General features: G+C 51.3%; 1 protein-coding gene across 3 annotated transcripts in view; it reads left to right on the top strand.

The window, feature by feature from the left end:
- The first annotated feature begins 755 nt into the window (after window positions 1–755).
- The window catches only part of SEC16A (SEC16 homolog A, endoplasmic reticulum export factor), a 35,687-nt gene continuing 12,562 nt past the window's right edge, over window positions 756–23,880 (top strand). For 2 of the 3 annotated variants that reach the window (XM_058524465.1, XM_058524467.1), the window contains exons 1-17: window positions 756–946; window positions 5,400–9,047; window positions 11,136–11,272; window positions 14,434–14,531; window positions 15,640–15,763; window positions 16,284–16,482; window positions 16,602–16,776; window positions 18,240–18,382; window positions 19,036–19,097; window positions 19,201–19,339; window positions 19,764–20,003; window positions 21,284–21,381; window positions 21,805–21,886; window positions 22,097–22,214; window positions 22,414–22,525; window positions 22,708–22,813; window positions 23,431–23,571. In XM_058524465.1, the coding sequence (XP_058380448.1) occupies window positions 5,469–9,047; window positions 11,136–11,272; window positions 14,434–14,531; window positions 15,640–15,763; window positions 16,284–16,482; window positions 16,602–16,776; window positions 18,240–18,382; window positions 19,036–19,097; window positions 19,201–19,339; window positions 19,764–20,003; window positions 21,284–21,381; window positions 21,805–21,886; window positions 22,097–22,214; window positions 22,414–22,525; window positions 22,708–22,813; window positions 23,431–23,571 (5,553 nt within the window). In that variant the 5' untranslated portion in view covers window positions 756–946; window positions 5,400–5,468. Of the gene's footprint in view, window positions 947–1,391; window positions 1,544–5,399; window positions 9,048–11,135; window positions 11,273–14,433; window positions 14,532–15,639; window positions 15,764–16,283; window positions 16,483–16,601; window positions 16,777–18,239; window positions 18,383–19,035; window positions 19,098–19,200; window positions 19,340–19,763; window positions 20,004–21,283; window positions 21,382–21,804; window positions 21,887–22,096; window positions 22,215–22,413; window positions 22,526–22,707; window positions 22,814–23,430; window positions 23,572–23,880 lie in introns of those variants that run through there. The other variant, XM_058524466.1, reaches the window with a different exon arrangement.

Raw genomic sequence — 23,880 nt, forward strand, 5'->3', positions numbered from 1 at the left:
GGCAGGTGTGCAGGTGAGTGCGCAGGGCCTGGCTGGCTGCTTCCTCACCTGCTGAGCCTCCCTTTTCTCACTGGGAAAATGAGGATACAAATGGCGGGCCCCTATTCGCTAAGATCCTGCATGGGGGGCCTCAGATGGTGCAGATGGTGCCTGCTGGGCGGGCACCGGGATGAGGCAGCAGCCTGGGGGAGGAGCTGGAGGCTGGGGCCCAGCAGCCCAGCCTGTCACTCAGTACCTTGGGGTTCGCGCTCAGTCAACACGAATAGCTACTCACAACGGCTGGGGAACACCGAATAGAGCCCCTGGCCTCGGTCCACCGGGCTCGGCGGTTTAGGGGACACGACTGGGCACAGAGCGGCTGCTCTCACTGGGAGAAGAGTCAGGGGCCTCGAGGGGCATCACGGCTGGCAAGAGGGCCGGGCGAGGCCGGGACGGAGTGTGTGCGCGGGGAGGCGCGGAGGGGCCGGCAGAGCCGGGAGGAGAGGGACTGGGGGGGCTGGGGGCTGAGGCCGGCGGCGCCTGTCCCTCCAGGGATCTGTGCGGAGCGGACGGGCACCGCTTCCCGAGAGCCAGGTGTGGACGGAAACGAAGCTCCGGGGCTGAACGCGAACCACCAGCCGTAACCAGGCAACCGGCGGGCCGCCGCGAGGTGCGCACGCGCAGTCCCTGGCGGCGGGCGCATGCGCGGTCGCCTCCCGCCCATCTCCCAGCCTTCGCGTGAACCCAACGGCAGAATGGGAGGAGTGCGCCTGCGCCGGGGCGCCGCTCGGGTTCCTGGCCCAGCCCAGTGGCCGTTCTCGATGCGTGCACCTGCAGGTTCTTCCCAGGGGGTCTGATTGAAGAATCCCGGCTCTTCTCACATCCTGAAACGAGAAAATCCTGGGAGAAGGAGCCCGCGTAACCGCGGCGACGTCCCAGGGCGGCCCTCGCGCGCCTGGCCGGGCAGGTGGGCGAGGGGCGGGGCCAAGGGATGGGCAGTGAAGGATGAACGCAGGCTGGGGGCTGGACTACGGGGCACGGGACGAAGGGATGGGGCGGTGAAGGACTGGACGCCGCCGGGGGGCTGGGCCAAGGGGCGGGGACATGGGGGCGGGACGAAGGGATGGGCGGTGCGGGAAGGACGCTGGAGGGGGCGGGGCTAATATAGGGGGCGGGGCGAAAGGATGGGGCAGTGAATGACTGGACGAAGGCGGGGGCGGGGCCAAGGGCAGACGGAGAGATGGGTTGGGAAGGACCGGAAGCGGGCTAGGGGCGGGGCTAAGGGGTGGGGCGTGGCGTCACGAGAACAGCTGCGGTGGGCGGGGCTGGTAGGCGTGGCCAACGGGCGTGGCGCGCGCTGACGTTGGGGCCGGACACGTCGGCGGCGCAGCGGCCGCGGCGACCGGAGCCGGATGTGCCAAGATGGTTGCTTCGGCTGCCGTTTCTGCGCTCGTCGCGACCGCCGGGCCGGCTTCCGCCCGCGGCTCCTGAAGGGTCGGGGCCCGGGGTCGCGGAGGGGCCGAGCGGGGGCCGGTGCGGGTCTTTGCCGCCCCGCGGCGCGCCGGTGAGGGCCGGCGTCAGGTGGAGGGAGGCTGCCGGGCTGGGCCCAGCCCCGAGCGGCCGGCGCGTCTCCGGGGTGCCGCCGGGGGTCGGGCGGGGGCGCCGGGGCCGGACGGGGGCCTGTGGGACCGGGGGTCCGGGGGAGCGGCCTGCCTGCTGCCCTCCGCCCGCTTGCTGCCCGGCCGTCAGGCTGACGTGGACCCACCTGTGTGGCCGGCCTCTTGGCGAGTGCCGGTCGGACTCCGCGGCGTTGACACTTGTCTTAGCTGGGACGGCCTCGGTGCGGGGTTGTGCGGGAGTGGCTGGAGGATAGGCCTGAACTGCAACTTTTTAAAGAGTAGGAACATTAGGAAATTTCTTTAACAGTTTAGCGTGTCCGTTGCGTCCTCGCTGGTTGAAAGGTTTCTGCTGAGCCGGGCTGGCGATGAGATTGATGTGCGTTTGAACCGAGGAGCAGCGCTGTTGCTATTTGTCGGTAGTTTCGTGGCAAGGTGACCAGGATGTTGCAACGGAGGTCGAGCGCTTGTGTTTCATATCAAGGGTTAGAGGAATGTGTAAACCAGCCTGCCCTTTTTGTGGTGAAAGTATAACAAATCGAGCGTCTGGACACGTCGCAGCCATTTAAAATCAGTTTTTGCGGCTTCACCTAAAAACACTTTTAAATGGCTTGGAGATTGAGCCTGTGTTGCTTATTAAGATTTTGTTCAAATACATACGATGCAAGTGTAAACCAGAGAGGTATTTCCCACCCTGGGATATGGCAAGAGGCAAAGTCAGTCACAGACAGTTGTTCCCAGAGTGATGCTTTTGCAGGTTTCAGCACAGCCACCCTCCTTGCAGTTTGTTTTCTCTGCCCTTGCTTAGGGTTCTGGGTGCTGTTATCTTACAGAGATAAGACAAGAGGCAAATAGCGCTTCCTTCTTGGTCCTTGTGACTCATTCACCCTTTATACCAGTTACTGCAGTAAGTCTCAGAATTGTACTGAAAGTTTTCGTTAGGGTAGTGTATAAATTTTAGTATGATTCCTTCTTCTGTAAACATCTTTCCTGAGTGTCAAGGTGTCCTTTTGGATCTGTCATTTTAGCAGTGTTAAGACTACCCCTTCTCTTTCAAAAACATCTAAATGTATTTGATTCTGCACTCAGGAAAATTGGAGTTTATTGTGTCTTTGTGTCAGATGTCCTGCAGTCTGACAGGGACATCACTCTAGCGGTCACGGTGAGGGAGATTGCAGGCAGAGGGTAGACTCACAGGTGCTTCTTGGCACTCCTGTTGGTTTACATACATACAGCTTGAGGCAGCGGCTCTGGGCAGAAAGGAGTGTGCGTCAAGCATCTCAGTTTAATAGCCAGGAATTTATATTGAAAATAAGTTGTGCATAAGTATTTCATATAGATACAAGGCAGTTTAATTGAAGAGCTAGGTTTATGAATAATGCATGTTTAAGAAGATCGGCTGGTCTCTTTGAAACAGTCTGCCTTTTTTAAAAAGTTAGATGACTTGAGGCTGCAGAATGAGTTAGTGGACAGAATAAAATTCCCTATAGTCGTGAAATAAATGATATGTGGTTGCATTGTTTTTCTACTGGTGAATAGAGAAAAAAGATCAAAAGAATAACATTCATGTCGCAAGATTGTTCCAAGTGAAATTGGTATATTGCTGAAAAGCTCTCAATTGTGAGGGGTGGGGGAGTAGAGGATGCTACTTTGTAGGGGAGTGATAGTGTTTGCTTATAAAACAGTCCTTACTTAGTCCAGGAGTTGAGAAAGTGATTTTAAGAAAGCTTCTTCAGGGAAAACATTTAAGTATAAACATGAAATTTAGATTTTGATAAGATTTCCTTATTAAACAGTGGCAGGGATTAGGGCATCCCTTAATCCACTGTGAGTAGAATTTCATAAGATTAAACCCAGAAGGGACCTTAGAAATCATCGTATTGATTCTCTCATTTTATAGATGAAGAAACTGCGTCACAGAAAGAGAAGTGGTGTGCCTGAGCCACTCAGCTGGAATCCCAGTCTTGCTCTCACAGTGACACCTGATGAAGTGATCCTCTAGGCCTGTGCTCAGTAGTGTTTGTCTTTTTTTGTTTTTTTTTTTTAAGCTGCTTAGAATGCTTGAGGGTCTTCTGCTTAAGCCTTACAAGGAGGAAGTCATGTCTTGGAAGATGTCTGTTTCACAAAGGGGAAGGCTCTACTTGTTCTTACCCTCCGTCCATATAAAGCTGAACTGTAACGTTCTTTGTTTTAAAACGATAGCTTAGAACCAAATGAAGCCTCTAATGCTGTTCCTAATATATTCCATTAAATTTGAGTGAGTTTCAAGCGCTTGTCCGTCAGAGAGTGTTCCCTCTTGGCCTAGGACAGAGTGTGTGTGGGCAGGAATGTAACAGATTAATAGGTTCATAGGACTAGTTTTCAGGTAGGGATAGGAACTTGCATTGGAAAATAACTTTACTTAAAATAATGTTCATAAGTATTTTATCTGAATATCAGAAAGATTTCCAAGGACGGAAACATTGTACAACTGCAGAAATGTGTGGAGTGAGCTCCAGAGTCCTTCCAGCACTTCTCCCTTTGCTGTTTACCCTTCTCTGGGATTGGTCAACTTCACCTGTTTGTTTGTGAGGGTGGTGCTGGGGAGAAGGACTGCTACATAGAAAGGACTTTGGAAAGAGATAGTACTTGGATTTTTGTCTTAAAAGTACAGGGACAGCCCGGTAGCACAAGCGGTTAAGTGCGTGCGCTCTGCTGCGGCAACCCGGGGTTCGCCAGTTCGGATCCCGGGCGTGCACCGACGCACCACTTGGCAAGCCATGCTGTGGCAGCGTCCCATATAAAGTGGAGGAAGATGGGCATGGATGTTAGCCCACGGCCGGTCTTCCTCAGCAAAAAGAGGAGGATTGGCAGATGTTAGCTCAGGGCCGATCCTCCTCACACACACACAAAAAAGTATAGATTAACTGTTCAAGATTATACTTAATGTATTTTACTAAAAAATAAACATCAACAAAAACGCTATAAAGAAGATTTTTGCCCCTTTGTTTTTTATAAAAGATCTGTTGGCACTCTGCCTATTATTGAAAATTTTTGAATCAAGTCAGCTGGTCAATTTTAAAGCTGCTTTGGGGTTTCCTTGGGATTTTCATTCCCGGCATAGTTGTTAGAACTCCACCAGTCGGAGGCAACTTGTTTTGCTAGTGGTATTCAACCAATCACAGTGCAAAAACTGAGACATTTTAGATAAATATATTTCTCATATTGAGTTTGCAGCTTCTGTTACTCTGTCCTTTATAATGCTGTTTCATTACAGAAAGTATAAGAGCAAATTTTAAACTCTTGTGTTCCTTTTGAGATTTAAAATTAGTCCGTATGAGAAGTATGATATGCAGTCTTAATAGAGGAGTTGGCTCTTTCTGGATCAGGTGATAATTTACAGGAAAATGTCAGGGAACTACGTACCTAGTAGTAAATCAGACTGGCGGTTAGGTTCTGCTTCGTTCCTGCCAGCTTGGTGAGGGCATCCTGGAGGCAGCGGGCATTCCAGGTGGGTCCTTCGCTGGGTCACATAACTGAATCCCAGAGAAGGGCAGTGACTTGTCTGAAGTCACTCAGCCACCTCAGGGCACAGCCAGCTTCTCCGCTCCTGTCCAGTGTTCTCACTCCGTGCACTCCTGCCCAGAGCATCCTGGAACAGGAGCTCCTCAAGGACGCGGTTCCCTGGGGAGGGATGTATCATCCCTCAGGACTTAACTGACGTGAAATTGTTTTCAGTCTTTTTCTTTTTTCTTAGTTTTCCTCATTGTAGCCAGGACTTTGAATATATGGATTTTGTGCTAATTTTTTCTTTTTCTTTTTCAGTTCAAATTAAGGAAAACCTATATCCTGCTTCTTCCTGTAAGCATCATCTAATTGTGCAAGAGCTCAGACATGCAGCCGCCGCCCCAGGCAGTCCCGGCAGGCATGGTCGGGCCACCTCCAGCCGCGAATCCTCAGAGCATGTTCTGGCCTAACAGCCCATATAGGAGACAAGCGAATAATAATGCACCAGTGGCTCCCATAACTTGCCCGTTGCAGCCGGTAACGGATCCATTTGCTTTTAGTAGACAGGGGCTCCAAAATACGTCTTTGGGCGGTTCGTCCAAAAGCAGCCTGCCCGTTTTGCAAGGCCCGGCCCCACCAGCATTTCTTCAGCGCCCTGGTTTGCCTGTGCCTCACACAAATGCCAGGGATAGCTCCCAAGGACCTTGCGAGCCTCTGCCGCGACCTCTATCGCAGCCCATGGCAGATGCCAGTCCATTTCCCAGTGTGTTGACCCCTTCAGCACCACCTGGGCCCGAGATGAACAGGAGTGCTGAGGTCGCTCCCAGCTCAGACCCTGAAGTTCAGACTCTACCGTGTCCTCCTCAGTACATTCCAGGAGTGAGTCCTGACAGTTCTCATGGGGGCCATCTGCAAGGGAATATGCCTGGGCCTGACAGACCTCTGAGTAGGCAGAACCCACACGACAGTGCTGCAGCACCAGTAGCGTCCCCTTTCTTCCCTCAGCCTCGTCAGCAAATGCCAGGGCAGTGCGGGCCAGTGCAGGGAGGCCCACAACCCTCAGGTCAACATTATTGGCCCTGCCCAGAAGGACCTGTTCGGAGCACAGTGCCCCATGCCTCCAGTGTCTCTCACTTCCCTGCTCCATCCAGCACGCATCAGGGTCCTAGCCACGAGCAACACAACCCACCAGTGTCTTTCCCAGGACCCTTGGCCAGTGACAGAAGAAATGAGATGGCCCACCTGCAAAGTGGAAACCACTCAGCCAATAACTTTGATCCTGAAAATGGGTTCAGGCAAAATTCCAGAATTGGGAATACTCGGGCAAGCCAAGAGTTCAAGCCGAATCCAGGAGTGAGTAAAGAGCAATTGCCAGATCCTGCTCTTGTTAATCCTCTCACTCAGGAAAGTAACCCAGAAAGCCATTTACACTATCTGCCAGGGGGCGGGACCAGCTGGGCCCTGCGTGAGGCAGACTCGGGAGCTCTCTCCGTGTTTTTCCAAGGGGGAGAGGCAGAAAATGAGGAGAACCTCTCATCTGAGGAAGCAGGCACTGCCGGTCAGTCTAACTTGGCTGGTTTCTTCCCCAGCCCTGGACTTGGCCGTCCTGCACACGTGGGAGCAGGTGGCATTGATCAGGCCTTTCTCAAAGCTTCCAGCAGTGAGACCGTGCAGCAGGGAGGAGACATGCAACCTTATTTTTCTCAGTCTGCAAGCATCCAGCAGGATAAACAAACCACTAAAAACGCTGCCCTTGACATGTGGGGTGACATAGCAAGTACAGGGGCTCGCAACACCAGCAGCTCACAGTGTGAGAATGTCGAGAACTTAGAGTTCGTACAGAATCAAGAAGTTCTGCCAAGTGAGCCCCTGAGTTTGGACCCTTCCTGCCCAAGTGATCAGCTCAGATATGGGCCTCTTCCTGGGCCAGCTGTCCCCAGGCTCAGTGCTGTGGGCCACGTTGGAGGTGGGGGCCCAAATTTTGAGGCCCCGGACGCAACACCGCACCCTGTGCGATCCGATAGCGTGTCATCCTCTTACAGCGGCAAGAGCCACAGGAGCCTTTCAAGCGCAGCCAGGCCCCAAGACTTGGTGGCCACCTTCATTCAGCAGGAAGTTGGAAAACCTGAAGATGAGGCTTCAGGGAGTTTTTTTAAGCAAATTGATTCTTCTCCCGTAGGAGGTGAGACAGATGAGACCACCATGAGCCACAGCAGCCTGTCCCAGCCCTTGACCCCAAGCCCCCCAAAACCTACAGGAATATTTCAGACAAGTGCAAATAGTTCTTTTGAACCAGTGAAATCCCACTTAGTTGGAGTAAAACCAGTTGAGGCAGATCGTGCCAATGTGGTGGGTGAAGTGAGGGGGACCCGTGCCCACCAGAAGAAGCGCAGACCGGCCACTGCACCACCCGATGCCTCCCCTGGCAACCTAGAGCAGCCACCAGACAACATGGAGACCCTCTTCACACCCCAGGTCTGCCCTCTGCCTTTCACCACACCTATGGAAGCCTCTTCTGGGCTTTCACACGCTGGGGGGCTGCCACTGGAAACTGTGCTGCCAACACCTGAAAAAAGGCCCCCGACCAGGGCTCAGGGAGCCGTCAAGTGTGAGAGCCCAGCAACGACTTTGTGGGCACAGAACGAGCTGCCAGATTTTGGAGGCAACGTCCTTCTAGCTCCAGCTGCTCCTGCACTTCACGTACCTGGGAAACCTCAGACATCGGAAGTCATCCAGCCTCCAGACGAGGGGGTGTCCAGTCAGCAGTCTCTTCAGAGTGGAGACAGCATTGGTGCTTCTGAGAACCTCGAGAATCCTCCCAAGATGGGAGAAGAAGAGGCCCTTCCGCTGCAGGCAGGTTCTGGTTACGCCAGTCTGTTATCCTCCCCGCCCACAGAATCGTTGCAGAATCAACCAGTCTTGATTGCCCAGCCTGATCAGAGCTATAATTTGGCTCAGCCCATTAATTTCTCTGTGTCCTTATCAAATCCTGATGAGAAGACTCTGTCCTGGAGAGAGGGTTTGGTGGGGGATAAATCCACGATAAGCAACTGGGCTGTTGGGAGTGATTCTGGAGAAAATGCTCCTTTGTCTGGAATTCCAGCTGGCTCTCTCATCTGCTCGCCTCTGCCTAACAATCTTGCCCAAAGTAATTTTCCACAAGTTTCTGGTACTTCTGAAATGGTTTCTAATCAACCTGGTAATTTGTTGGTTCAACCGCCATCTCATCCAGTTCCAAAGAATTCGATTCCAGAAAGTCCAAAGATTCATACTGCAGAGAAGGTCCTTCCTGAGTTGGTGAATAGCCCAGCTGGCAGCACAGGTGTGATGTTAGTGCCACCCACAAACAGTACCTTGGTGCCTAATAGTAATAAGGCACATCACTCCAGTCATCGGGAAGAAACTTTGGGAGCCCTGGACTTTACATTAAATAGGACTTTGGAAAATCCTGCAAGAATGTACAGCCCGTCCCATTCTGACGGCCCAGCCTCTTGTCAGCAAACCGTCGCCAATCATCCTAGACACCCTGGGTCTGGGGTGCATAACCCAGACCATTTCTACCAACAGGTGACGAAAGATGCCCAGGACCAGCGTGGCCCAGACAGAGCCCAGCAGGAGCCAGTGCCTCCTCCCCTGCAAGGGCCCAAAGCAACATTTCCAGAACTGTCAAACCCAGGAAGTCCACTAGTGCAAGGACAGCCCCACAGTTCAGCCCAGCCACCTACAAGTCCGGCTCCAGCTGACGCGGGTCCGCAGCCGCTGCCTCGGCCACCTCGGTCCTCCAGCGCATCAGTGGTGTCTACCAACTCAAGCCAGGCAGCCGTACGCTCGGACCAGCAGTGGCTGCAGCCGCCGCCTCCAGACTTGGCGTCCTACTACTATTACAGATCCCTGTATGACGGCTGCCAGTCCCAGTACCCCTCGCCGTACCCGCCGGACCCTGGCACAGCCTCCCTCTATTACCAGGTGGGCTTGAGCTCTCAGACTGTTGAGCCCTTTGACCAGGGTTTCTTTCTCTCGTGTTGTGCTCGGCAGGGTTTTGGTGGTCAATTCAGAAGTAAGCTGTAGTCCTGCCGCTGTGCAGAACGTCAGTCCCGTGCACTGTGTCATGAGAATAGTGCTCCTGGTCACAGCTTGCTCTGCCAAGCACAGCCCATCTCACACTACGCATTAGACCGTTGATACGCCTAGAATATCTGCTTGATTTTTGCCTAACACAGCATGCCCCAACTTATGTGATAGAAGGGCCCTTTGTTTCCTGTCCCACCTGTTGGCACTCTGTAGAACCAGAGTTCTGAGTTGCACACTTTGGGAAACTGGGATAGCCTCTTGAAGCTTCTGTGTGGTTTTGACATCAAAAACTTACCTAAGGGGGCCGGCCTCATGGCATAGCGGTTAAGTTTACGTGCTCGGCTTCGGTGGCCCGGGGTTCACTGGTTCGGATCCTGGGTGTGGACTTACGCACTGCTCATCAAGCCATGCTAAGGTGGCGTCCTGCATAGAGCAACTAGAAGGATGTACAACTATGACATATAACTATCTACTGGGGCTTTGGGGAGAAAAAAGGAGGAAGATTGGCAGCAGATGTTAGCTCAGGGCCAATCTTCCTCAAAAACAAAACAAAACCTAAGAAGCAACAGGAAAACTGTGGTCTTTTAAATCCGTCCTTCAGAATAAAAATATTTAGGGGAAAAAGTTAGGTGTGGAGTGTAATCCAAGTGAAACAGCCAAGTGGGGTGAATTCCATACACTTCTTTCAGATACGTGGTGATACGACAGCAGCGTGAGGGGCCCTGCTGTGCTGCACAGAAGACTCTTGCCTCTTTTCACAGTGACGCAAGCTCCTGAATGGGCTTTAAGTTAGGTCTATTGAATCCTGCATCAGTTTGAAAAAGTGTGGTCCACGTGGGCACGTTTGATTGTTACCTGCTTTTCATTACCCCCGAGGCAGAAGGATTGTGGACTAGGGAAGTTGAACACCACTGTCTTACAGGAGGCGACTGCTGGCCCCTCCAGAGGCCTTGCGGTCGGAAGATGCTGGGGGAGCAGGGCTGTGAAGTGCTGGGCTGGGTGGGGCGGCTGCCCCTGGTGATGAGAGGCCTATGCCCCCGTTGTGGGCTCTGAGCGTCTTTGTATGTGTGAACAGTTACACATCTAACCACTGGGACCTGTGAATTCCAGGTTCTAGAAGGAGCTCATGGGCTTTTCTTTCCACAGAAGAAAATTAAGCTCTGCTGAGATCCCGGGGGGTGCAGGCAGAGCATGTGGAGAGCCATGTACTGCTTGGGGTACTTTGTGCAGCGGCTGCTTCTGCATCCTGGGAGTTCCATCTGGGAGCCTGGCATCACTTCTCTGGGTGCCCACATCCTTACCCCTTGTCTCTGTGTCACCACAGTCTCCAGTAGCCGTCAAGAATAAGTCCATTTTACATAATTTCTTGTCCTCTGCCAGGTGACGGCAGAGAGTCAGGCTCTTAGACACGAAGGACTGATTCTGGCTTGTGCCTGAATCACCTCATCTCTGCTTCAGGTCTTCACGTGGCCACTCCTTAGAGACCGTGTGGCCACTCCTGAGAGACAGGGCTGTGGCGATTCCTTGCTTTGTAACGGGGCAAAAAGCCTTGTGAGAGTAAAGTATGATCCTCTTTTGGAGGCTGCCCGGAGTTTCAGGACCCATTCGAGTGGAGCCGGATTCTTTTGCTTACCTGAGATGGGTCTGAGACAGGACACAAGCCTGGTGAGTCATGGCATTCAAGACCTCGGGAAGCAGAAGCCTAACGGAGCCCTTGAGAGTCACTGTGGCCCTTTGGGGGTGCCTTCAGACATGCTGGCTGTCTTGTGGGCAGGGCCAGGGCAGTCCACTTTAGGAAGCTCCTACGGCCTGCCTGTGGCTGTGAATGTCGTCTTATAGGTTTTCTGTTGTTTTGCGTGGAGGAGGCCCCCAGTCCAGTGCTTTGTGGAGAGCTGTCGTCTGTCCTGTTTTGAGCTGTGCTAGTTGCTTGATGACTTGGCTCTTTATTGGTTTCTAATGTTGCACAAACCCTTCCTCCAACAGGATGTCTACGGCCTCTATGAGCCCAGATACAGGCCCTACGACAGTGCAGCGTCTGCCTACACCGAGAACTACCGCTACCCTGAGCTTGAGCGGCCCAGCTCCCGGGCAAGTCACTGCTCGGACCGGCCACCTGCCAGGTGAGTCATGTTTGTGTTGCTGGCTGTGGCAGTAACTTAGTGATTTGAAAAAGGCTGTGTTTGTAAAGAATTGTACAAACCTATTTATATGGGGTTACGTTTGGTCAGTGTAGACAGATTGCAGGATGCTTTTTTAAATTGATAAGCATGAACTAATAAGCAGGATGCTTTTTTAAACTAATAAGTGTGTTGGGCTGGCCTCGTGGCCTAGCGGTTAAGTGCGCGCGCTCCGCTACTGGCGGCCCGGGTTCGGATCCCGGGCGCGCACTGACGCATCGCTTCTCCGGCCATGCTGAGGCCGCGTCCCACATACACCAACTAGAAGAATGTGCAGGGCCGGCCCAGTGCCTTAGCGGTTAAGTGTGCGCGCTCTGCTGCTGGCGGCCCGGGTTCGGATCCCGGGCGCGCACCGACGCACCGCTTCTCCCGCCATGCTGAGGCCGTGTCCCACGTACAGCGGCTAGAAGGATGTGCAGCTATGACATACAACTATCTACTGGGGCTTTGGGGGAAAATAAATAAATAAAATTATAAAAAAAAATTAAAAAATAAACTAATAAGTGTGAACTAATAAGCATGCAGTCATCATCATACTGTCAGCTAGCATTTGGTCAGGCCAGACCCTGTGCAGCACCACCGGGAAGCCGCCACTGCCCTTGTGCAGGTTCCTCCCCAGAGTGGGCGATTGTCCCATCACCGAGGCACGCCTGTGGCTCTGGTGGTTTGCTGACGGAATGTTCAGGGTCCTTTGACTGCGGCAGCTTTTAACCCATGCAGACTGTTCCCCACTACTGGTCACAGAGATCCCATGACTCTTAGGCCACAATGCAGAGCTGGCCCATTGGCCTGAAACCCCTGTTCTTTCCTCAACACTGTCTCCTGTGCTGGAAGGCCCCTAGACGTCTCTGTCCTGCTTCTCTCTTACACTGACCAAGCATATCTCGGTTTTGTGATTACAGACGAGGGATTTTAAAAGAGCCCTGGCATCGTGCCCTCAGCCGAGTAAGAATTTAAGCAGGTCAGAGTCCTCCCACTCAGAGATGTTGGTAGAGTTGCAACGAGGTGGCGGGGCATGGAGCTTAGTAGCTTGTTCTGCTTTGCCTCCTTCCAAAGCCTTTACCTGCAACTGCTTGTGTCAGATTGGAGGAATAGCTTATCTCACGGTGTGGGTTTTGCTACAAGGATATATAGTTTCTTAAACTCATAATAGTCCGATCGCTGATGAAGACTTGCACACGCACTGCCTTTCAGTATCGTGGGCTCCTTGTGCTCGTTCTCAGAGTCTTTGATAGCTTGTCTGGAGACAGGCTCTGTCGCTGTGAGCTTTTGCTCGTTCAGCCGGCCTCTCTATACGTTGCTCCAGGGACACACTGACCTGCCGGTGGCCCAACATTCTAGATGCTGTGTGAGCAAGTTCCCACGGTTTTAGCTCCTCTGTATCATCGTATCACCTGGGAAGCGAGGTTTACAGTTAAAATAAGCATTCTGATTCAGTGAAAGCAATGGGCAGGCATTTTCTAGAACCTCTGAGAGGCCAGGGAGCGCAGAGGAGGGTGGAGCCAGGGCACGTTTGCCATTCAGCTTTCCCTCTGCTTGCCCGCCTGCCGATTTGAGTGGCAAGAGGCCACAGGGGGCTCCGTGTTGTTCAGAAGGCACCCAGCCAGAGGCTAGGGCAGCTTATGTAGGAGAGGTTGTGTCACCTGTCTGCAGGTTCTCCATCCTCGCAGTGTCTCATCACTTACTTCTGACAGCTCTGGAGCGTAACTTCCCCTTTTTCGTGCCTCGCTTTGGCTGGGGGTTGTACGTGCATGTGTCCGTGGGTGTGTGTGCATGTGCGTGCGTGCGTGTGTTGCACACAGATGTTTAGCATTAGCTTGTCTTTTGTGCATGGTGTGATCACATCCCTGTGGGAACTGCGTGAGGTGAGAACATACCTTTCCTCTTTGTGATTATCTTTCCCAGTAGGTGAGTGGGGTTGGTGAGGGCAGCGAGGAGGTGGCCTGTTCTGGGCTTTGCACTATGTCAGATCGTTCTTCCCAGTCCACCAATGGTGTGTGCAAGTGCTCTCACTCTGTGCAGAGGGGTGCGGTCCAGATTGCTCCTGTCCAGGGCCCTCGGGCCCGACAGGTGTTGTTCCTGTACCTGAGCAGCGGCAGGGATGCTGGGCCGGAGGGCCAGGCGCTCCTCACAGGCAGCAGCCCCACCGCATTCTCGGGAGCTGCGCCAGCCAAGCCCCCAGGCTCAGCTGAGTGAGACATTCCTGAAGGGGCATGAGAAAAGTCACGTTTTAAAAATCAAGTATTGTCTGAAACTTGCTATTAGAACAAAAACGCCGTTAAGCCCTTCCAGGAGTCTTACTGCCCCCAAAGTTCTGATACCTGATCTTGCGAAGTTCCGCTTTTCTGTGGTGAGGGTCAGAGTGTGGCTTGCCCTGTGAAGCCGGCCTTGATCAGGCACATGTTTCGAGTCCCACACCAGTAAGCGCTAAGGGACACGAGGGGCTGAGCCAGCCCAGGTGAGCACCTTAACCCACTCAGAGGACACATGGGGCATCTGTGTAGAGGGTATTGGAGTCGGCCTTAGGTTGGTTTTGATAGCTCTGTGCTTTTGCTTCTACTAAGTATGACATCAAACACTTGGGAACCTACCTTAGCATTGGGTTTTATAGGATATAGCACTAACACAAGAAAGGGTCAGTTCTTTTATGCTGAACAGCACTTAAATACTTGTTTTGGGCCGGCCCCGTGGCTTAGCGGTTAAGTGCGTGCGCTCCGTTGCAGGCGGCCCAGGTTCGGATCCCGGGTGCGCACAGACGCACTGCTTCTCCGGCCATGCTGAGGCCGCATCCCACATACAGCAACTAGGAGAATGTGCAACTATGACATACAGCTATCTACTGGAGCTTTGGGGGAAAGATAAATAAATAAATAAAATTATAAAAAAAAAAATACTTGTTTTAAGAGATACATTTTAATTAGCTATATGGTAGGGCATCCCATAATCTCATCATTACTGTTTCGGATCTTCTGATTAGAATTTTTTCACAACCAAAGTATGCTAACAAATGCCTGTTGCTCTGGGTATAATTTGTATTGACCGATATCTTGTCATACTTAAAGAAATAGGTAATTTTTTTTTAACAGCGTTGTGTGTTTTTTCAGGCAGGTGTATCCTGAAGGTTACTATAATTCCAGAAGTGGATGGAGCAGTCAGAGTGATTGCTATGCAAACTATTACTCCAGCCAGTACGATTACGGAGGTACGGTCGGGAGTGTGTGTCCTCCGCACCGCCAATGTAGCCGGGTGCAGTGGGCACCCTGTGGGGCTTCCTCAGGAGACTTGCTCTGTTGTTAGTCTCTTTATGCTTTTGTCCAAGAGCCAAAGTAGTTTAAAATAATCTGCATCTGGAAATAGTTATATTGCTATTTTTATTAAGAAATCATATCTTAATTATAGGATTAATGTGTCTTTATCATATTAGCGGTTTTCTTTGATTTTCTAGAAAAGCATAATTATCAGTAGTTCTAGAGCAGCCTTATCCATATGTGACTCTTTAAATTGATTCAGAAAAATATGATGAAAAACTGGCTCCTCAGTTGCACTGGCCACATGTGGCTGGCAGCTCACACGTCGGACAGTGCAGACATAGGACAGTTCTCATCAGTTCTGCAGGCGCTGCCCTGTCCGTTTGGATGCTTTCCTGTCAGGCAGTGTGTGCATTTCGGTGGCATGTCCCCTGAGCTGCCTTGCTGGTCACTTCTGCCGGGCTGTGTCCTGTGCTCTCAGTGCAGTGAGGCTCCCAGGCCTGCAGCCCCTTGGTTATCCCACACGGTTGCCCCGCCTTCTGCTTCCCACAGGCATCTTTTTCCTCTTTTGTATTTGCATCGCTTTAAACATAAAGTCTGCACACAGTTGCCCAAACCGGTACATCCAGTTTATGTATAATGTTATTGTGCTTTTTTAAAGTAGACTTTTAGTTTTGAGAGTATTTCTTAAAACTTTCACATTAGAGAAGAGAGATATAAGTAAAATTTATAGTCATGGGATTAACTATTAAAAAGTAGTAACTATGAACAAGAATTTAATGAAGATGTCTTCTGGCAGTTTTTTTTTCTTTTCAATCGTGTGTATTGAGAGAAAAACAGCCATTGGCCAGTAGGTATTATATGTATAGGCAAGACACAGCTGGGGGTCCCCGTTATCGCCCAACACTCCCCAGGCTCCTGCTAATATTTGGGAGGACAGTTTGGTTCCTCCAGAAGCTGTGAGGCATTCTTCGGTGCTGGGGTGGCATGGCTTCTCCAGTAAAGGCCAAAGGAGTGCCTTCTTTTGCATGTCATAGTAACCCATTCATCCCTTGCTTACAGATCCAGGTCGCTGGGATCGGTACCATGGGTCTAGATTCAGGGATCCCCGCACCTATGACCGGAGGTATTGGTATGATGCTGAATACGATCCATATAGGAAGGAAAGCTATGCTTACGGTGACAGGTTGGTACCGTACACTTTGATGAGGAGGGTTGGTTGTAAATCAGAGCCACATTATTGCGTTTCTGCCCTCGTGTCTTTGTCATTTACCTAAGAGCTACGGCTGTGTTTGGGTTCCTGGTGAGCAGTGATGTTGTGGTCTCTGTATGAAAGAGGACGATGAACCAGGCCCTCCGGTATTGCTCACTTTGGGCTGTTGGAGGAGGACCAGCCTTAGAATGAGCGTCTGGGAGTCAGTTCATTCTCCTCTTGGCCATGTCCGTGAGAGGCGTGGCTGTGCTTGGGATGAACTTGCAGCATGTTTCTCTCAGTCTTCAAGCAGAGTCTGAAGTGGGGCTTGGAATACGGCAACTCCACTCGAGGGTGGGCTTTGACCAGTGTTTTTCAGATCACGGCTCAGGAGGCATGATGGGAGGGTGAGGGGGCAGTGGTGACTTGGTAGGGGCTCTATTGTTGTGGAGTAAGTGAATGTCTGCCCTCCCAGATGCCCCTTTCCTTGCCTCTGCCCTGTTGCTTCCTCTAGGCCCGAGAAATACGATGACCACTGGAGGTACGACCCTCGCTTCACTGGGAGTTTTGACGATGACGCGGAGCCCCACAGGGACCTTTACGGGGAAGAAGTGGACAGGCGCAGCATCCACAGCGAGCACTCGGCGCAGAGCCTGCACAGTGCGCCCAGTGTGCAGAGCCGCCGCAGCAGCTTCAGCTCCCACTCGCATCAGGTGGGCTGGCAGGGCGAGACTCTCCCGTCAGCACGGTTCTGTTTGGAACCCAGTTATCCTCCCCCTGGAGCTCTGGCAGCGTGCCTGAAGTCTTCCCTGTCTGCTTTGTGTTTTCTAAGAGTCAGATTTACAGAAGTCACAATGTGACGGCCGGTTCCTATGAGGCCCCGCCTCCACCAGGCTCCTTCCATGGCGATTATGCCTATGGCACCTATGGCAGCAATTTCAACGGTGCCCAGGGCTTCCCAGAGTACGGCTACCCCACTGACGCTGGCTGGCCCACCGTGGAGCAAGGTGTGTGTGGTCAAGGCCCTGCGCGCTCACAGGTGCAGAGGGATGCCAAGTCACACCGAGGGGGTGGCTTCACACCAAGGGGGTGATGAGAAAGAGGGAGTGAGTTATAACTGTGATAAGAAGCTGTGATGGCCTGGCTTGGTCTTCCCTGCAGAGTAAGGACTGCTGTGTCACAGCATGTCTGTCCTTTGAATGACAGAGCTTGTCACAATGGGCTGATGGCATCCCTCAGGCTGCAGTTCGGCTCACAGGCCTGAGAGCTGCGCTGCCTGTCCATTATGTCCATTTCCGTGCAACTCTGAGTACAGGCTCACTGCCACGGGCTGGAGTGGGGCCTCATTGTGTCCGCAGTGCCGACCACACGGGTAAGCAGTTTTTGGAAGAAACTTCTAATTCCCTTTGCAAAACTGTCCATAGATGTGTCACATGTGCCACATTCTCAATTCCCTTCTAAAATGTTTGATCAAATACTGTTTCTTGGAAAACATACGTCAAGTTCTTATAACTGGACTTTCTTCTTAAAGTATTATTTCAATTAAAAATCTTACTTTATTTTTGACTTGAGGTGTTTTGCTTCTGATTTTCATTAGTGCTCTGTGGTACTCACAATCTGAAGCTGGGTTTGTAAAGGAAAGTGAAGGAGCACCCAGGAGGCGCGCACGCTGCTTCCGTGTAAAGAGTGCTTTGTGGTGGTTTTTTAAAGTGGGTTTTCATTTTAGAAGAGTTCTCATTTTTAATGACTTAAAATTTTTTCTGACATACTTAAGCTCTACTTTTGTGTGTGTGTGTGTGAAGAAGATCAGCCCTGAGCTAACATTCAATGCTAATCCTCTTTTTTTTTTGCTGAGAAAGATTGGCCCTGGGCTAACATCCGTGCCCATCTTCCTCTACTTTATGTGGGATGCCGCCACAGCATGGCTTGACAAGCGGTGCATCGGTGTGCACCCGGGATCCGAACCTGCAAACCTTGGGCCGCTGAAGTGGAGCGCACGCACTTAACCGCTGCACCACCGGGCTGGGCCCTGAAGCTCTACTGCTTCTTTTTTTGTGTGTGTGTGAGGAAGATCAGCCCTGAGCCAACATCTGATACCAAGCTGCCTCTTTTTTCTGAGGAAGACCGGCCCCGAGCCGACATCCGTGCCCATCCTCCTCCACCCTATATGCGACGCCGCCACAGCGTGGCTCGACAAGCGGTGTGTCGGTGCGCGCCTGGGATCCGAACCAGCGAACCCTGAGCCGCCACAGCGGAGCGCGCACTCAACCACTGGCGCCCCCAGGCCGGTCCCAAGCTCTGCTCCTTAATAGGATATTTATCAATTATTAACTTCCAGCTGAAAGGCAGTTTATTGTGATTCATCTACGATTCCAGCCATATGGGCACCTTGGAAGTTGAAGCTGTAGAGCTAGTTCAGAAGCATTAAGAAGTGACACTGATTGCTTCTTTTCACTTTATTTACATGCAGCTCCATCAAGACCGACTTCTCCTGAGAAATTCTCGGTGCCTCATGTCTGTGCCAGGTTTGGTCCTGGGGGTCAGCTCCTTAAAGTGATTCCAAATCTCCCTTCGGAGGGACAGCCTGCGTTGGTTGAAGTTCACAGCATGGAGGTAATTCCATGGGTGGAAATGCCACATCACAGTTCAGGCCGCACCCATACACTCTGTGCTTCACAGTTTGTGGTCTTCAAATTGTGCATTGTTGTCTCTGAAAACAAATGACCTTGGAAAAGGTTTGTTCCCATGAATCGTCAATTTATAGGGGTTTTTGTTGTATTTGATTATATGTCTTTCAGAAGTCAGCATTTAAGCATCTGCTTTGGGTATTTTGTTAGACTTGGGTTTATTGTATATTCATTTTCTATCTTATTTGCATTTCTGATTTTGGGGGAGGACCCTGTTCATGTTCATTTTACTGGTGATTTTGGATAATGAGTAGGGGTGCGTCATGATCTTGTGGCAGGTGCTGCTAGAGGCTGATGAGGGCGCCCTGTTCTGCAGCCGCAGCAAGCTCTTCTGTCACACAAGTTAGGGCCCTGCTTCAGCGTTTGGGGGGAACAATGGTTCTCGTTGCTTAAAATGAAGTTTGACAATCACTGTTGTGGACCAAACGTGCCCACGCCTGGGGATGGAGCCTTGGCCGCCCTGCATGGAGGGCAGGCATCCTCGGGGACAGCGTCTGTAACTCAGTCTGCCACTGTGGCCAGAGACGTGGGTCAGGCATTGACGTGAGCTGCTCTCTCTCTGCCCGCTTTCTTGCGCAGACCCTGCTGCAGCACACGCCGGAGCAGGAGGAGCTGCGGTCCTTCCCCGGGCCTCTCGGCAAGTACGTGCCCATGCGTGTCCGCAGCGCCCGTCTGCTGGCAGTCGCTGAGCTTGGCCTGGTAGCTGCGGTTGTGCTGTCCGCTGAGTGTGTGTTCTTTTTGCAGAGATGACACCCATAAGGTGGATGTGATTAATTTTGCACAGAACAAAGCTACGAAATGTTTGCAGAACGAAAATTTAATTGACAAAGAGTCTGCCAGTCTTCTTTGGAATTTTATTGTTCTATTATGCCGACAGAATGGGGTACGTTTCTTTACTTTGAGAATGGCTTTTCTGGTTGGTCTTTAGTCTTGGGAATCCTCGGTTCTCCCGAAGGAGCTGGGCGGGATTTCTGTCCCAGGCTGTGCACAGGGAGTGGTGCTGCTGTCCAGGGCTCACTCAGGAAGAGCATCTTAGCAGTGATTTGGGGAAGTGGGAGACGGGAAGGGTGTGTGGTCAGGGCTGAGGAACGCCGTTGTCAGCCTGTCCAGTCATATGTGGTCTGTCCATCTTGCTCCTGGCCGTGTTGGGAGTGGTGGTTTGTGCCCATGGTTTCATGTGCTCATCTGGGGAGACCTGTTCGGGGTCCTCACCTGAGCAGGACCGGGACCATCTTGTCACCCCTGTGGGAAATTCTCTTCGTGGTGAAGTCTCTCATTCTCTTTCCTGTCCTTGCTGACTCTCGCAGACCGTGGTGGGAACAGACATTGCAGAACTTTTGTTACGAGACCACAGAACAGCGTGGCTTCCTGGGAAGTCCCCCAATGAGGCCAACCTGATCGACTTCACCAACGAAGCCCTGGAGCAGGAAGAAGAGTCTGGGGAGGCTCAGCTCTCGTTTCTCTCTGACAGTCAGGCAGCCGCCACCAACACTCTTGAAAAGGAAACTGAGAGGTTCAGAGAGCTGCTGCTGTATGGCCGTAAGAAGGTAAGCAGGCCTGGAAGCTGTGGACTCCACAGGCGTGTCCTCTCGTCCACCACCAGTGGCATAGGTGCCAGGACACGGCATCGGCATCCTTACTGGAATGCAACGTTGTGGGTCTTGTTCCATGAAGAACGTCTGCCACCTTGTACGGCATCTCTCTGAAGGTGTTAATAGAGGTTTTCTTCTAAATATTGCCAGTGTCAAAGACTTGCAAGTTCAGTTTTCATTTATTCAACCAATAAACACATTTATTGAGCTCAGGCTATGCCCCCGCTGTGTATAATAAGTCTCAGGGATAAACATTTGCTGAGACAGAAATTAAACCTGTCCTCACAGTTAGGCATAAGCTTACAGTCTGTTAAGTGAAGTGGGTGCTGGGTGGGAGCATGTGCCGAGCCCGAGCTGGTCAGAGAGACACTGCAGGCAAGAGGGGGGCCGGGTGTTGACAGGATGAGTGGAGAGAGTGCCTCAGAAGCCACGCACAGGCATCTGCAGCATGGAAGCTCACTCTAGTGCAGATGGAGGAAGAGGTCAGACCGCCTGGGTTGGGACGGTGCATGCACAGGAGGGTGCGCCACGTGCTGTGGGCACGTTCCACGCATGCGTGGCTCTGGCGGCAGAGCTCTGGGAGGCCCAGAGTGTCTGGTGCTTCTCTGTCATGAACTGAGAAAGCTCATGTTTGATAAATAAATTATCTTAATGTGGATGATTTATAAGTGATTGAAATCATATGATCTGTTAGATTTGATGAACATTTACCCCGGCTGTGGCATTTTTGCCTTCCAGTCAGAAGTTTTCTAAATTATACCCCAGCTCATTTTGGATAAAGGGGAGGCTGCATTAGTAAAGGCTCTCTCCATGTTGAGAAGATGCTCATGGAGGCCTCACGTATTGTCTGGAACTGGGGAGTTAACGTTCATGTGGCGCTTCTTCCAGTGGAAAGGACAGTTTGGGGATGGCAGTACTGCTCTGTTGTCCCTATTTCTGATTGGTGGGCTTATTCTTTATGCTGCAAATAGATAATAAAAGCAGTGTGTATACACACAAACTTACTACCATGGAGACTTTGCAACTATGGAAAATAAATGAAAAATGGACTTTTCTTTCATTTCTGAACTGTGAACAAGTGTGTTTGGAGGCCTTTGTTTCATTTGCTTTTTATCTGCAGTTGAGTCCTGTCTTCTTTCCTGACAGCATGTAATGACACACAGTCCATTCCTTTTGTTTGCTTACATCACGGAAGCTCCTCTGATAATTCAGATACCCACTCAAATGCTTTGCAGGATGCTTTAGAGTCTGCGATGAAAAATGGCTTATGGGGTCACGCTCTGTTACTTGCAAGTAAGATGGACGGCCGGACGCATGCCAGAGTCATGACCAGGTAAGGAATCTGGCTGTGTGGACTGTCTGCGGGCATGTCCTGCTGGTCCAGTTGCAGAGCCTCGTCAGCTCTTGGAAGCACACAGTCGTTTGTGGTTCTTGCTGGAGAGAGCTGGGGCATCTCTGCACTGTGCTGTTGTCACACAAGGACACGGGCTTACTCGGCCCTCTTCCTTGAGTCGTATTGCTAAGGGATTTAAAAAAACTTTTATTATCTGCATGGTTTTTAATTCTATAAAGTTTCAGTGAATTCCTTAGCCTTCAAATCTTTCCCAGCTTTTCTTTAATATTGAGATGGCGCACTTGGCCTAGGTTGAGCATCAAGTCTGTCATTGAAGGGGCTGAGATGAAACCAGACTTGTTTTTGGATTTTCCTGTTTTTAAACCTGCCAAGTAAGCTCTGTCTGTCTTCCTGTCTGCCCAGGTTCGCCAATAGCCTTCCCATCAACGACCCTCTACAGACGGTCTACCAGCTGATGTCAGGCCGGATGCCTGCTGCGGCCACGGTCAGTGTGTGGGCCTCAGGCCGGTGCCCCCGCAGTGCAGCCTCCTGTTGGGTGCTAGCCCTTGGAAAGATTTCATCATGGGATAGAGGCCTGTGCTTCTTTCTCACTGTTGCTTTCTCGTGTTCCTCATTGAGCTCAACCATCACAAAATTAAGATGACACTCTTCCAAGGATAAGGGTTTATTTTGTTTTGCTTTTTTCTGATTGTAGTGTTGTGGAGATGAGAAGTGGGGAGACTGGAGGCCGCATCTTGCTATGGTTTTGTCCAACTTGAACAACAATGTGGATGTGGAATCCAGGACGATGGCCACGATGGGTGACACTCTAGGTGGGTCAGGTGCAGACATGGAGGTTGGGCCGTCGTGCAGTGGAGCATGGAGGACTTAATTGTGCCAGCGGTCGTCGGGGTGTTAAGGGCCACAAGACTTTTCCATTCATCGGCATATCTCTGGCGTCTCTGTTGGCATTTTTTGATCTCTGGGAGAACTCCCAGAGACTAAGACTTGCCCTGTTTTTTGTCTCTTCAGTTTCAAAAGGCCTCTTAGATGCTGCACACTTTTGCTACCTCATGGCCCAAGTTGGATTTGGGGTTTATACAAAGAAAACCACAAAACTTGTCTTAATTGGATCAAACCACAGGTGAGGAGTTGAGTAAACATAGTGGTATCTGTTTTCCTTTAGAAAGGAAACGTCCCCTCTTTTAGCCAGCCCAGAAACGGCACACGCGGAGCTGGAAGCAGTGGCCTCGTGTCTTTATCACGTGGTCTGACACACTTCTGGGTCACTTGCACAAAGATTAAAATAGCTCATTTCCTCAACAGTTTGCCATTTTTAAAGTTTGCGACCAATGAAGCTATTCAGAGGACAGAAGCCTATGAGTATGCTCAGTCCCTTGGGGCACGGACCTGCTCCTTACCCAGTTTCCAGGTACGTAGGAGCCATGCCAGTCTTCAGCGTTAACCTGGGGCTTTTGAACTCTTACACAAAAAATGACTCAGTGTTTCTGGAAATCTTGGGGAGACCTTGGCTCTGTGAGGCTCAAGAGCTCAGCTTGCTGAATTGAGGACTTGGTGTTTGGGTCTTACTATTTTACAGACTAAAAACCTTGAGTGTTCAGTTTCGAGCACTTTTCTCTCAGCTGTTTTTAGTATTACGGGGAGAGTGTTGTCTGACCCAGGATGGTGTGTGTGTGTAAAGCATCTGTGTACTGAAGTGCTCCTGGAGAGTGGTTACTGGGCAGTTTGCAGCTCCGTGGGAGTGGTTGTCCCGAGTGCTTGTTGAGTCCTGGCACTCGAGTCATGGGCCTGGTGGCTCTGCTAAGGGTGTGAAGAGAAAAAGTGAGTTTCTTAGAAGCTTTGTTGTTTACTTTGATTTGAAATATCTCAGGGATTGAGGACTAGTACTGTTGTGGGCAGGCATGGGGGAGACACAAGGAGCTGCATGAAACATCCAGAATAATCCTCAGCCTGCAGGGTGACTGTAGAGTGATGTTAGGAAGTTGAGGAAGACCCACATGATGGCTAAGCTTTGTTTGTTTGTTTTAGGTGTTTAAGTTCATCTACTCTTGCCGCCTGGCTGAAATGGGGCTTGCCACCCAAGCCTTTCATTACTGTGAAGTAATTGCTAAGAGCATCCTGATAGAACCTCACAAATACTCCCCGGTGCTGATTAGCCAGCTGGTCCAGGTAATGTCTTCTCGCGTGTCTTTCTTGCGTGCTGGACTGTGGGGAAGGTGTGGCACATCAGGATTGCTGGACCTGGGGGTGAGCTGTGATCATTGGGTGCTCATGACTATAGCACTGACTTCCAGAGCGAGTTAAGATACTTGAATGTTCTCAGGCAGGTATTTGGTGTTCCGCCTCTTAGCATAGGAATTCTTCAGATGCCTCATGCCAGTACAGAAACTTAGCAGTAAGCCTCAAAGTAGGAAGGACCCCGACTCCAGGACATTCGTGTCTCGAAGCAGTGAGTCCGGCGGTTAGCAGCGTAAGCCG

The sequence above is a fragment of the Diceros bicornis genome, chromosome 28 (assembly GCF_020826845.1).
Source record: "Diceros bicornis minor isolate mBicDic1 chromosome 28, mDicBic1.mat.cur, whole genome shotgun sequence".
Classification (NCBI taxonomy): Eukaryota; Metazoa; Chordata; class Mammalia; order Perissodactyla; family Rhinocerotidae; genus Diceros; species Diceros bicornis.